Source organism: Podarcis muralis, chromosome 3 (assembly GCF_964188315.1).
Source record: "Podarcis muralis chromosome 3, rPodMur119.hap1.1, whole genome shotgun sequence".
NCBI lineage: Eukaryota > Metazoa > Chordata > Lepidosauria > Squamata > Lacertidae > Podarcis > Podarcis muralis.
Genome location: NC_135657.1, coordinates 18,229,877 through 18,244,376, shown reverse-complemented (window position 1 = coordinate 18,244,376; position 14,500 = coordinate 18,229,877). Strand labels below are relative to the sequence as shown.

The 14,500-nt window shown below is 44.5% G+C and overlaps 1 protein-coding gene across 2 annotated transcripts in view; it reads right to left on the bottom strand.

Annotated features, from left to right (window-relative positions):
• The window catches only part of TTL (tubulin tyrosine ligase), a 31,570-nt gene that overhangs the window by 8,716 nt on the left and 8,354 nt on the right, over positions 1-14,500 (bottom strand). Inside the window, exons 2-6 of one of the 2 annotated variants that reach the window (XM_028724920.2) lie at positions 8,327-8,405; positions 4,509-4,741; positions 3,022-3,157; positions 2,614-2,883; positions 269-412 (exon numbers count right to left, since the gene is read on the bottom strand). In XM_028724920.2, coding sequence (XP_028580753.1) covers positions 269-412; positions 2,614-2,883; positions 3,022-3,157; positions 4,509-4,741; positions 8,327-8,405 — 862 coding nt within the window. The remainder of the gene's footprint in view (positions 1-268; positions 413-2,613; positions 2,884-3,021; positions 3,158-4,508; positions 4,742-8,326; positions 8,406-14,500) is intronic. The other variant, XM_077925503.1, reaches the window with a different exon arrangement.

Below are 14,500 nucleotides of genomic sequence, written 5' to 3'. Positions count from 1 at the left end.
AAAAAATATTTCAAAAAAAAAGTAAGTAAAAAAACCCAAAATAACAACAGCTCTGCCCCGAGAATGTAAGACTCTCTCTTCCAAACCTCTCTCTCCAGCACCTACATCAGCTTTAAAGGGGGAGGGAAAAATGCTCGTGGGTCCACAATCGCCATCTCCCCACAAAAAAAGCAAAACAACAAGGGTCTGGAATTTACAGGGTATTCTATATTGCGACACAGCTCACTCACACGCGGGAAAAGCATGCCAACATGCGACAAGAACTTACTGGGCACACGCAGGGGCACCATTCACTTCGATCAGCCAGACCTTCAAGTCTTCATCCACCATGAAATCGAAGCCAAAGAGCTGGAAACTCTGGTAATGAAGGTGTTTGGTGCTGATAGCAGGTTCTATACACATAAGGCAGCTTCTGCGGGGAAAAAGGACAGAGCACGCCTGATATCAGCCCAAAGCATCATCATCATCATTATTATTACTATTATTATTATATAAATTTATTTATTTGCTTTTCAGTTTTACAGTCACATATCCAACATTCAAGGGACGTGGGTGGCGCTGTGGGTTAAACCACAGAGCCTAGGGCTTGCCGATCAGAAGGTCGGCGGTTCGAATCCCCGCGACGGGGTGAGCTCCCGTTGCTCGGTCCCTGCTTCTGCCAACCTAGCAGTTCAAAAGCACGTCAAAGTGCAAGTAGATAAATAGGTACCGCTCCAGCGGGAAGGTAAACAGCGCTTCCGTGCGCTGCTCTGCTTCACCAAAAGCAGCTGAGTCATGCTGGCCACATGACCTGGAAGCTGTACGCTGGCTCCCTCGGCCAATAAAGCGAGATGAGCGCTGCAACCCCAGAGTCAGCCACAACTAATGGTCAGGGGTCCCTTTACCTTTTTATCCAAATCTCCTGGACTTCCCTCCTCCCCTTTGTGGGTCCTATTGTTTTATAATCTTTTATAGTAATCCAAATCTTTTACCTCTCCATTTTGTCCAAAATTCACTATTAAACGACAAGTGTTATTCCGATCCTACTAACAATTTTAACTGTTTACAATGGTTTTTAAGATAAATTATAAATTTCCCCCATTCCTTATTAAAAAATTTGGTCTTCCTGATTTCTGATTCTTCCCGTCATTTCAGCGTAATCCATCAACTCGATCTGCTATTCTTCTCTGGTAGGGACTTTATATTCTTTCCATCTCTGGGCCAATAACATCCACACAGCCGTTGTCACATACACATATTTTCTGCTCCCCTGGAATTTCGGCACCCCAGCTCAAAGCATTATGTTAGGTTGTTATCCATGTAATAGTTATGTTAAGCTGAGGTAGGAAGCAACTGCCTCTCTGACTGGGTGCCAGGAGGAAGTACTGTATTAAGGTGACACTCAGAATACACCTAAGTTAATCATATCCATTCATTTCAATGGGCTTATTCCACCATTGGGTATTCACAACTATGACAGCAAATAAAAGCATTGATTTGCTTTTATTCTGGCCTAGATGGCAGAATCCACTCACTCTTCATAGTGGCCTGTCATTAGAAGTTTAATTTGCTACACTAGGGTCAGAGAACCTATTATTATTATTATTATTATTATTATTAAACATATCACACACACCAATTACAGAACAGCAAAATCGAAAATAAAACAACAGTCCGAACACACTGACAAATCTTTGTCAAACTGTATATGCTAAAACCATCCCAATTTTAACAAACACCAAATACAGTGGGACCTCGGGTTACATACGCTTCAGGTTACATACGCTTCAGGTTACAAACTCCGCTAACCCAGAAATAATACCTCGGGTTAAGAACTTTGCTTCAGGATGAGAACAGAAATTGTGCCCCGGCAGTGTGGCAGCAGCAGGAGGCCCCATTAGCTAAAGTGGTACTTCAGGTTAAGAACAGTTTCAGGTTAAGAACGCACCTCCGGAACAAATTAAGTACTTAACCCGAGGTACCACTGTAATGCATAGTAACATCCGCTGCTGGGACTGTCGGCCATAAAGAAAGAGATATATTATACGGGAAGCAATTATGGTCTACAGGAGTTTATATAAAAGCAGGGGGAAATAATATTAATTAAAATATGTGCTTTATATGTGCTTTGTAAATGCCAAACTGTGCTTGGGCCATCACAAAATTGGCAGGCAGGTTGTTCCATTGGTCAGATCCAGCAAACCCTTCTTAAGTTCTTGTGTTCTTCTAGGGACTAACAGTGACATTAAAGTACAACCTTGGAAGTTGAACGGAATCCGTTCCAGAAGTCCGTTCGACTTCCAGAATGTTCAAAAACCAAATTGCTGCTTCTGATTGGCTGCACCCTGCAGCCAATCAGAAGCCATGTAAGCCCCGTTGGATGTTCGAGTTCCAAAAGAACGTTCACAAACCGGAACAATCACTTCTGGGTTTGTGACGTTCAGGAGCCAAAACGTCCAAGTTCCAGGGTGTTTGGGATCCAAGGTATGAGTGTACAACAAATTAACACAATACCCTAATTCTAAAAGCATTCGTGAAAAAAACCCCAATCAATCATTGATTGATTAATAATGGTAACCTTTGTCTTGGAAGAATCCTCTGGGAACAGTTGTTAACAAATGTAAAACACGTTACCTTATTATATTTTTGACTTGCAATAAGATTGTGTTTTCCAGAGTAATGTTCAAAGCGCTCATCAGATACTGATTAAACTCCTCAAAAAACATCTCATTCCCTTCTTCATATCTCCCATAGTTCTTTGAATATTCCTTCTGTATGCAGTGATTGGTCAAATGGCAGGTTTTGTCTAGGAAATTAGCACTATTGTAAGGTTCGGAAGAGGTCCGTAGAACGCCTTCTCTGTAGAGGTAGATATTATACTGGTGATCCACTAGCACCCAGCTTCTAGAAGGTGGAAAAAATATAGAGGTGGTGTTTTTAAAACCATTAAGAAAATTTTCAGTTCAGAAGTATCAGATTTAATGACCAGCCTTTCACACCAAACCTTCACTGAGCTGAAATATCAATATGAAAATAGCTTACCTAATATCAAATTTGCGATGACCTGGTTCTAAAAGCATAGGCTTCTCAAGGTATTTCTGAATCACATGCACTTGTCCTTGATTATCTATGAAGTCCAGAAGTTCCGTAGCCTCCGAAGAAATAAGAATTCCTTCACCTAACCAGGAGGAAAAGACGAAAGCGAAGAAGTTGGACAGGAAGTACAGTGGTGCCCCGCAAGACGAATGCCTCGCAAGACGAAAAACTCGCTAGACGAAAGGGTTTTCTGTTTTTTGAGTCGTTCCGCAAGACAAATTTCCCTATGGGCTTGCTTCGCAAGACGAAACGTCTTGCGAGTTCTTGCGAGTTTGTTTCCTTTTTCTTAAAGCTGCTAAGCCGTTAATAGCCGTTAATAGCCGCTAAGCCGCTAATAGCCGTGCTTCACAAGACGAAAAAACCGCAAGACGAAGAGACTCGCGGAACGGATTAATTTCGTCTTGCGAGGCAGCACTGTACAAGCCTCCACCTCAACAAAGAAGTGATAAGAAAAAAAGAACAATGACTTTCCATCCCCTCCAACCCTTTTCCATTGTGTGCCATCCCTTTTAGATTGTAAGCCTGTGGGAAAGAGTAATATTACTGCTCATCTTTGCAAGCCGTTCTGGGAGCCATTTTGGCTAAAAAGCAGGGTAGAAACATACTTTTAAATACATCTTATACATGTATAAGACAGAATCAGATAAGTGTTGGAGGTGCAATGAGATTGAGGGAACGTTCTTTCATATGTGGTAGACCTGTAAAAGGGTAAATGAGTATTGGGAAATGATTTATAATGAATTGGGGGGGGGGGAATGTTTAAAAGTACTTTTCAAAAAAAAACCAGTGTCCCTTTTGTTGGGGATAATTCAGATGCAAATTCCCAGGCGTCAAAAAAGGCTATTTATGTATGCCACTACTGTGGCCCGTGTTTAATTAGCCCCAAAATGGAAAAAGAGCGAGGTCCCAACCAAAGAAGAATGGCAACTTAAAGTGGTGGAATATGTGCAGTTTGCAGGCCTAACGTATAGAATAAGAGAACAAGAAGACTGGAAAATGTTTATTGAATATATGGGGGGAGACTGTGTACACTTGAAAACGTTGGCAGCATTAAGATAAATTCAACAGTGTAAAAAAGTTTTGATAGAAGTAATAATGGAATACTGAATGGTTTAGTTTATGTAAAATATGCAGGGATTTATGATATGCAAATTGAACCATGGAAAAGGGGAAGTCAATGACATTTTAGGGTTGTTTAATGAATATTTTAAATTGTAAAATAGAAAACTTAATAAAAATTATACACACACACACCAAAGAGACATACTTTTTTTAAAAAAAAGCATACAATATTATTACGTCTTTGCTGTAAGACACTGAGACCGTGAGTGGGTCTGTGGCTCTTTTGATTTGCGCCTCGGCCTCTTAGCTGTCACACTGCTCTAGCATCTATTGGATAAATATCTCAATAATTTGAGACTCTCTTTGCTCACCTTTGGCCCCCGCCGAAGATTTGGCTATCCACACACTTCCCTCTCCGCTTTCTTTCCTCTTCTGATAGGATGCCAGGAAAACTTCCCTTTCATCCGTTCTTGGGTTGTTTATCAAATGATGAGTCCCATTCTGTGCTGGAGCCACTGGAGTCTTGAGATTAGTTGGGTAAATCACATACGACTCCGGGAACCATGTGCAAGATTCTGCTAATTCAGGACTTGTCTTGATTAGTCTAAAGAAAGAGACAAGGATTTAATTTGAGTTGGGTTTTCCCCCTCCATAGGGCATGCTGGAGTTGAAAGACCTTTCAAATCATCACGACCACCACCATTTAGTTCCTTTACGAACCAGTTCAAAACAGTTTCACACTACAACTGCATATATAAACACAATTCAAAAGCATGGCATATTAAAAAACCATTTATATAGACACATAAACATTTATATCTGTCAGGGAACTGCCATTGGCTCAGAGGCGAGAGATAGAAGGGCAGTTGCGTTACAGGGAGCCTCCGAAAATCTTGCGAAGCAGTTCCTCTTCCGGTGAGGAGGAAAGCCCCACCTCTAGTGGAGCAGAGGTGCAAGGACCAGAGGATGCTAGTAAAAGCCGTAGCACCACTCCTGAGCAAGCCGGAGAGGAGGGAAGCACGCTCTTGCCATCGCCCATCCTGCGCAGTAGTCTGAGGCGCAGGGAGGGGCGGAAACGGCTGGGGGGTAACGAAACTTTTACGTTGGGGGAGGTACAAAAACAGACCACTCCTGGATTCTGCTAGCGATTGAGCCAGACATGAACTTATGACGCTCTTCACTGTAAATAAGTAAAAGGTAAAGGTACCCCTGCCCGTAGGGGCCAGTCTTGACAGACTCTAGGGTTGTGTGCCCATCTCACTTAAGAGGCCGGGGGCCAGCGCTGTCCGGAGACACTTCCGGGTCACGTGGCCAGCGTGACAAAGCTGCATCTGGCAAGCCAGCGCAGCACACGGAACGCCGTTTACCTTCCCGCTAGTAAGAGGTCCCTATTTATCTACTTGCACCCGAAGGTGCTTTCGAACTGCTAGGTTGGCAGGCGCTGGGACCGAGCAATGGGAGCGCACCCCGCCGCGGGGATTCGAACCGCCGACCTTTCGATCGGCAAGCCCTAGGCGCTGAGGCTTTTACCCACAGCGCCACCCGCGTCCCTCACTGTAAATAGCTTGCACCAAAATAAAGCCTGTAAAAGACAGGTCGGAGTCTGGCCTGGTTACTCTCGAGCAACCGCAGATACTGAATGGGGGCGAGGGAGAGATCTCCACTTAGAAGGCTTCCCGAAAGGGGCAAGTCGTTATCTTCAATATCTCTCTGCTGTAAAATTTGGAGGTACTCCGTAGCCTCTTCTTCTCCTAAAGATATCCCTATATGGGCTACCTTTCCAGGCTGAAGAGTCCCATGTGCCTTTCACTTCCTTCTACAGCACATGCAGAAACCGCCTTCTTGATCCTTGGACTCACTATTGGTCTCGTCCGCTCAATCCACCAGAGCCTGTCTTCGCATGCAGGGGAAGCCCCTAACTCACTGAGGGTTTGAGACCCATCGGCTCCCCTCACCTGGTTTGGCCGGCCTGTTGAAGCCATTTCCCAGGATGTGGCCACTGTCACATGCTGACAGCTTCTGATTTCATTTAATATTCTAATTTTCTGAGATTGTTAATTTGGAGTTTTCATCAGCTGTACGTCATAATCATCACAATCATAACAAATAAAGGCTTGACATATCTCGCTTTGCATGTCGTGAGTCTATTTCATATATTAGTTTCACCTTTTAAGTTGAATTACTGAAATAAATGAACTTTTCCACAATATTCTAATTTTCCGAGTTTCACCTGTAGGAGCCACAGATGAGAACTGAGTGCAGGGTAATTTTCACGGTTTTCTGAACCCTGGCAGGGTAATTGGTGAGAATTTTTACTGAGGTGGTTTGGGTCGAAATCTAGGAGGATTAAGATCAGTTTTAGTCCTTGAGTTAAACTGACATGCAGTTGTAGAAGAAGACACTCTAGTTAATTCCAGCTTGATTTCTAGCACTAAAGGCCAAGCGGAATATAATTTTGCAAAAGGTCAATCAAGAGATGTATCTTGAAAAGGACACACAACTATGGCAGAATCGCCCAGTAATTTATTTCGCCTTCACAAGAAAAGGTCAAGGTTTTTAAGGAAGGCTCATTTGAAATTAACGAGTCACGCAGCCTCAAGGCTTATCTCCATATGCAAATAAAGGCAGCATGAAAAGGCCTACATTATGCCACTATATAAAGGTAAAGGACCCCCCGGCGGTTAAGTCCAGTGAAAGGCGACTATGGGGTTGCAGCGCTCATCTTGCTTTACAGGCTGAGGGAGCCGGCGTTTGTCCACAGACAGCTTTCTGGGTCATGTGGCCAGCAGGACTAAACCGCTTCTGGCACAACGGGACACCGTGACAGAAACCAGAGCGCACGGAAACGCCGTTCACCTTCCCGCCACAGTGGTACTTATTTATCTACTTGCACTGGCGTGCTTTCGAGCTGCTAGGCTGGCAGGTGCTGGGACAGCGCAACGGGAGCTCACCCTGTTGCGCAGATTTGAACTGCCGACCTTCTGATCGACAAGCCCAAGAGGCTCAGTGGTTTAGACCACATCAAAACAAGCCCTCAAGCACCTTTCGCACAGAATCAGAGTGGCGTGTCAGGCGGCTTCATGGAAATCACGCTAGGTCTGAAAGCGGATCGCCAAAGGAAGGTTTCCAGTCCTAGTACCATTTATTATTTCAAAGAACGCTTTGTGTTTCATATTCTTACAAGTTGAAAGGAAGAAATTGCGGGGTCTGCTGCAGGGGAAAAGGTGCGATTTGTTGCTATTAAGAGGAAACAGCAAAAAGGGAGAGGGGTGAGCTTGAGTTCACTGAGGCTTACGAAGTAATAAATTTGTTGAGGGCAGCTCTCATGTCCCATAAGCACAAGGATTTTCTTGCACAAAGGGACTTTCCTCCCTTCCCCGAATCTGCTCCATGGGATTTGGGGAAAACGCAGAACAGAACAGACTTAGGGCGTGCGTAAGTGGAGGAAGTCCCACTACACAAGAGAAAAGCCTTGCACTGACTGTACAATTACGGGGTGCAAGCCATAGTCTTTAAGGTGCCACAAATCTCTTTGTTGTTTATACTACATTTTGCATATCTATCAAGAGATGTATCTCGAAAAGGACATACAACTATGGCAGAATGGCCCAGTACAGTGGTACCTCGGGTTACATACGCTTCAGGTTACATACGCTTCAGGTTACAGACTCCGCTAACCCAGAAATATTACCTCGGGTTAAGAACTTTGCTTCAGGATAAGAACAGAAATCGTGCTCTGGCGGTGTGGCAGCAGCAGGAGGCCCCATTAGCTAAAAGTGGTGCTTTAGGTTAAGAACAGTTTCAGGTTAAGAACGGACCTCTGGAACGAATTAAGTTCTTAACTCGAGGTACCACTGTAATTTATTTCACCTTCACAAGAAAAGGTCAGGGTTTTAAAGGAAGGCTCATAACATACAGTAAGGAAAAATGATTATAAACATTGTTTTTTAGAATACAAATGTCAAGGGTGTAAATATCCTCAGGGCAAGATTCATGTCTGTGGCAGCCCTGTGCAAGGACTTCTGCTTGCACAATGGGACCTCTCCTTCCCTCGCGTGCCCCCCCCCCCAAGTATCCTGCATCTAGCTGCCCCCTTCCATGTAACTTCAGGAAAAAATGACAAAAACGTGCTGCACAGGGTCCCTTATAACCCACAGTCACAAGAAAGCAAATAAAGAGCCAAACCTACTTCACTAAAGAAGCTTTGCGGCAAAGCTTATCAGCTCCTCTATAATAGTTCACCAGCTGCACAAGTCCAGGTTCGTGACCTACAAAAGAGAAAGAGAGAGGTTTTTTATATCTTAACCTTTTCTTTTTTGAATTTGGAAGTGTACATGTGTGCGCACGAAAAAGTTTTTTTTAAAAAGAGATAAACATTTATCCAGGCAAATGATCTCCAATTTTTTTTAGGCGGAAACCCAGTTCGGTGGAACGCGAAAGTGAAATTTAAAATCCCAGCAAATTTTGCTTGTGCCCAAGCCTCAAGGAAATACAGTGGTACCTTGGTACTCAAACGGCTTGGCTCCCGAACAAATCAGCTCCCAAACGCCAGAAACCTGGAAATGAGTGATCCGGTTTGCGAACGTTTTTCAGAAGCCGAACGTCCGACGCGGCTTCCACTTGAGAGCAGGAAGCTCCTGCAGCCAATCGGAAGCCGCGCCTTGGTTTTCGAAGGACTCCTGGAACGGATTAAGTTTGACAACCAAGGTAGCACGGTAACATCTTTTCTTTTGTACTTAAACACACATTGTTGAAAGGCAGGCTGGTGACTCTTCCTGATTTCATTTGGGGTGGCGAACAGGATGTTTTGGACTTCAAATCCCTGACTACTGTTCATGCTGGCTGGGCCAGATGGGAGCTGTAGTCCAACAGACATCTGGAAGGCAGGATTTTGGCTTCTCCTAGGCTAGCAAGTGGCATTCTAAACCCAAGCTGCATGACCATCCCTGAGTTAATAACCGCAGTTAGCACCAAATCAGAAGTGACACCTTACTGAAGTGGTATAAGCAGTCACTGTGGGAAGAACAGAAAAGTCCCTCACCCCATCACTGTGTGGCTTAGAAGATAGGGTTTTTCTCTCTTTACAAATCCACTGAGACTGAAGTCTCAGGTACACATGCAGAAGGTGGAGGTGATTATATAACATAACGGCCTCGGTCCAGTATACCTGAAGGAGTGTCTCCACCCCCATCGTTCTACCCGGATACTGAAGTCCAGCACTGAGGGCCTTCTGGTGGTTCCCTCACTGCGAGAAGCCAAGTTACAGGGAACCAGGCAGAGGGCCTTCTCGGTAGTGGCACCCGCCCTGTGGAACGCCCTCCCACCAGATGTCAAAGAGAACAACTACCAGACTTTTAGAAGACATCTGAAGGCAGCCCTGTTTAGGGAAGCTTTTAATGTTTGATGTATCACAGTATTTTAATATTTTTTTGGAAGCCGCCCAGAGTGGCTGGGGAAGCCCAGCCAGATGGACGGGCTATAAATAATAAATTATTGTTGTTGTTGTTGTTGTTGTTGTTGTTGTTGTTGTTGTTGTTGTTGTTGTTGTTGTTTCTAACTGCAAGTGGGTCTCAATAAATACACTCCAGTTAAAATTTTGAATGTTTCTCTATGTTAAAAAAAAAAAAGGAACCCACAAAATTCCTGCAAGTAGAAAAGTAGCTCAGAAGGGATCAGACTGGCCTAGAACCTCTCCCTGCAATGTGCTAGATTTATACTTGCAGGGAATGTTTTACACAGGGAGCATTCACAAGTGTGATTCACCCCCCCCCCCATCCCCATCCAGCTTTCAGTGTGAAGCAGTAGTTCAGAAGTGGGGAAACAAAAAGGTCAAGGGGTTGGAAGACAGGTTATGACATTTAGAGCTTTTTAGTTTTGAAAAAGGTGCAAGGGAGGGGATAGAGGTCTATACAATTTGGCATGGCGTAGATAAAGCGGACAGGGAGAACTTATCTACCCAGTCAGATCTGAAGGTAGGCAAACAATAAGTGGGGTGAGCCAGGCATAGGCAATTGCCCTAAATTTGGGTTAATATTGCCACAGTGTATTGAAACAAGCCAGCTTGATAAACCAAGGTTTGAAGTTGCCTCATTCGAGTAAAGCTTCTGGGTTCAGACTTGATACTAAACTGTGGTTAGTTAAAAACAGAGCTGGAGGAGGAAACGGGGAGCGTATGGGGGCAAGGCTTAACCCTGGCTCATTCGCATAACAATATAAGGTCAAAGTGCAGCCAGTGTATGAGCTAGGAATAATGAAGGTCAATAGACAGATACGGACAGACAAGAAGGGATGCATTAATGTGTGCAGTGCTCACGTTTACGAAGAAGCCAATTTGGGCATATGCAAGAAGAGATTTGGGCATCCTTACATCTGATAATACAAAGGCTGCAATTTCCCAGACAGACTGCTTAAATCCCATTGCCTTCTGTGAGACGTAAGCAGCTTAAGTCGTTTCCAGACCTACACAGCAAGGGTCAGCTGACGTCAGGCTTACGGGATCTACTTTCTTTTATACTAGAGCCTCAAGATTCGCTAAGCAGACCCTGGTGCAAAAGATATTCAGAATTAAAGAATTCAGAGCTCAGGAATCTGTTCTGAGTTTCAGAACTGAACGCAGGCCAGTCCTTTCACATAAAAATCCACTCCCATGCTTTCTTCTGTTCAGCAGTTCAATTGAGGGTAGCTGGGCAGTAGTTTTTGCTGGTATTGTTAAATATTTGGAAGGCAGGATTTTCCCGTCTACTACTACAGCGATCTACCTTTTGCCTAGAGATGAGAGAGAACTTAGATTCAGTTCACACTGGGAGGCAAACCCACATAATTTGCACTTTCCAAAGCAATTTGAGAACTGAAATACACCCAATCCTTGAAATTCACTCTTCAATGAATTTTGCAATGAAGTTCACCAGCTGAGCAATGCATGCAGAAACAAACACGAGCGCTCCAATTGGAGAACAGCCTTTACAGAAGGCATTATGAAGAAGCATGAACTCTGGGTGAAAGGGAGGAATGAGCTAAGAGGAAGGCATGCTTGGCAAATCCTAGAAACCTATGTCCCCACTGTGGATGTGTGGATTCAGAATTGGCCTCTACGGTCACTTACAGACGCACTGTTAAGACCATATTCATGGAAGACAATCTTACTCGGCTACGAGTGACCGCCGCAGAAGATGACAACAGAAACAAACATAGTATGGGAAAGTGTGCATAATAATTCTTTCTCCATATATAATGGATTTTGTATGTTATTTCCACTAACATACAAAATGCATTCTGTTAGGTAAAACTGCTTTGTAGAAATGTCTATCTTGGGCAAAATTGAATCATTAAATGTGTATATTAAGAGAAATTAAGGTAAAGGGACCCCTGACCATTAGGTCCAGTCGTAACCGACTCTGGGGTTGCAGCGCTCATCTCGCTTTATTGGCCGAGGGAGCCGGCGTACAGCTTCCGGGTCATGTGGCCAGCATGACTAAGCCACTTCTGGTGAACCAGAGCAGCGCACAGAGACACCGTTTACCTTCCTGCTGGAGTGGTACCTATTTATCTACTTGCACTTTGATGTGCTTTCGAACTGCTAGGTTGGCAGGAGCAGAGACCAAGCAACGGGAGCTCACCCTGTCACGGGGATTCGAACCGCTGACCTTCTGATCGGCAAGTCCTAGGCTCTGTGGTTTAACCCACAGCGCCACCCACGTCCCTTTTAAGAGAAATTAGCGGATGATTAGAAAAAACACGAGCTGATGAAGTTTTAATGGGAACGTTAAACGAAGATTCACAAAGCGATGTGGAAATGTAGTAAGAATAATTTAATAATTTAAATAATTCTCTGTGTGGTGTGCAGTGAGCAGAACTTCAGCCTGGAATAATGAGCCCTGACTTCTTCCCTACCGTGACTTAGGCTCCATCTGCACTAGACATTTAAAGCAGAACCATTCCACTTTAAAGAGTCATGGCTTCGGCCAAAGATTCCTGGGAATGCTTACAGGTCCCCCCACAGAGCTACAACTCTCAGAATTCCCTGGGAAGAGGGAATGATTGTTAGACCACTCTGGAAATTGTAGCTCTTTGAGGAGAGTAGGAGCCCCCCCCAAAAAAAACTCTCAGCACCCTTAGCAAACTACACTTCCCCGGGTTCTTTGCAGGACTTCATGCCTGCTTCAAGTAATAATAATAATAAATAATTTTTATTTATACCCTGCCCTCCCCAGCCAGAGCCGGGCTCAGGGCGGCTAACACCAAGAAAATCACAGTAAAAACATAATAGGAGAAAAAGAGAGGGGGGGGGACCCAATTTAAAATACAAGTTAAAATGCAATTTAAAATGCAGCCGCATTTTAAAATAGCCGATAAATCAAGACCATAAGGGTAGGGAAACATAAGGGTCAGACTGAGTCCAAACCAAAGGCCAGGCGGAACAGCTCTGTCTTGCAGGCCCTGCGGAAAGTTGTCAAGTCCCGCAGGGCCCTAGTGTCTTGTGACAGAGCGTTCCACCAAGTCGGGGCCAGTACTGAAAAGGCCCTGGCCCTAGTTGAGACCAATCTAACCACCTTGCAACCTCCAAAATGTTGTCACTTGTGGACCTTAAGGTCCTTAATGGGGCATACCAGGAGAGGTGGTCCCGTAGGTACGTGGGCCCTAGGCCGCATAGGGCTTTAAAGGTCAAAACCAGCACCTTAAACCTGACCCTGTACTCCACCGGGAGCCAGTGCAGTTGGTAAAGCACTGGGTGAATATGCTCCCATGGCAGAGACCCCGTAAGGAGCTTTGCGACGGCATTTTGCACCCGCTGGAGTCTCTGGATCAGCCTCAAGGGCAAGTAGTACAGTAGTGCTTTAAATGTACGGTGCAAATGGAGCCTTATAGGATGGGAGGAGCTGTAACTCAGCAGTGGTAGAGTACATGCTCTGCATGCAGAAACAAGTCCCAAATTTAATCCTAGGCATCTCGAAACAAACAAAAGAAGAATCGGGTAGCAGGTGATATGGAAGACCTTTCTTCGCTCCAACTCCCCGGAGAACTGCTGCTAGAATAACATTACTGAGCTAGACGGACAAATAGGCTGACTCTGTGTGCATACGTTATACAAATGCGTATTTGAAACATCTAGCAATGCAAAAGGATCACATTGGAGCATATTTAAAAAGAAAAAAGTGTTGTTGTTTTTTAAAGGTGGAGGAAACACAGAAAGTAGTGAGAGTTGGTGTGAACTGTCCCGAAGTGTAAAACTGCATGAATGTAGCTTTTCAACTGACCTCGGGCGAACTTTCACCGGGCTTCTCATGTATAATGCATGATGCTAGTATCACAATAGCTTCTCGATGGATGAATTGGTCAAGGCTCTTGAGCGATAGATTTGCAGGGCCCCACTGCACAGTACATTGGGCATTAGAACCAGGCTTAGCCATGCAAAGGCTTGACGACGTTTGTTGAAATTTAAGAACCTACAGTGGTACCTTGGGTTACATATGCTTCAGGTTACAGACTCCACTAACCCAGAAATAGTGCTTCGGGTTAAGAACTTTGCTTCAGGACGTGAACAGAAATTGTGCTCCGGCGGCGCGGCGGCAGCAGGAGGCCCCATTAGCTAAAGTGGTGCTTCAGGTTAAGAACAGTTTCAGGTTAAGTACGGACCTCCGGAACGAGCTAAGTACTTAACCTGAGGTACCACTGTATAAGAACAATTCCAAGTGGGGAATGCTTGCGAAAGTGAGGCAGGCCTAGGAAAATATTCCGAAAACGCTAGCCTCCCTCATCAAATGTATTCATGTTGAGAATTGTATCAAAGACCATTGACAAAGGAGATTCAACAGAGCTCTTGGCTTTCCTCCCCACAGATGGTGGTGGAGGGCGATCAGAAAGCTCTTTTTTTATGGCAACAATGGGGGCATTGACAGAGCTGAAGTGCTGGTGCTTAAAACAAGGAACAAAATAAAAAAAATACGCCACTGAGCCCACACAGTAGTTATCCAAGTGTTTTTAATTGCCGAAGGAGAGGCGGATCTTAACAAGGGTTTCTGTGAAATCTGCCTTTGGGTTTAGCTCTGCACGAGGCCGGATGTCAAGAAGGGTTATTAAACTGTTAGGGTAGAACTAAACTTGGACAAATCACGAAGGAGCAAAAACGGAAGATGGCGCAGCAAGTGATGAGAGTAACGAAATCCGGAGGCAATTCTGCAGAACTGCAAGGGAATCATCTCAGGCTAGATCACCAGGAGAATCTTGGATCTCTAGCGGGACACAAAGTTCAATTTAAGATGCTGTTTAACATCTACATGAAACCTGTTGGCCCAGAAATGGAAGCAAGAAAAAATACCGACGAAAGAAGAATGGCAGACAAAATTAATGGACTACGCAGAATTGG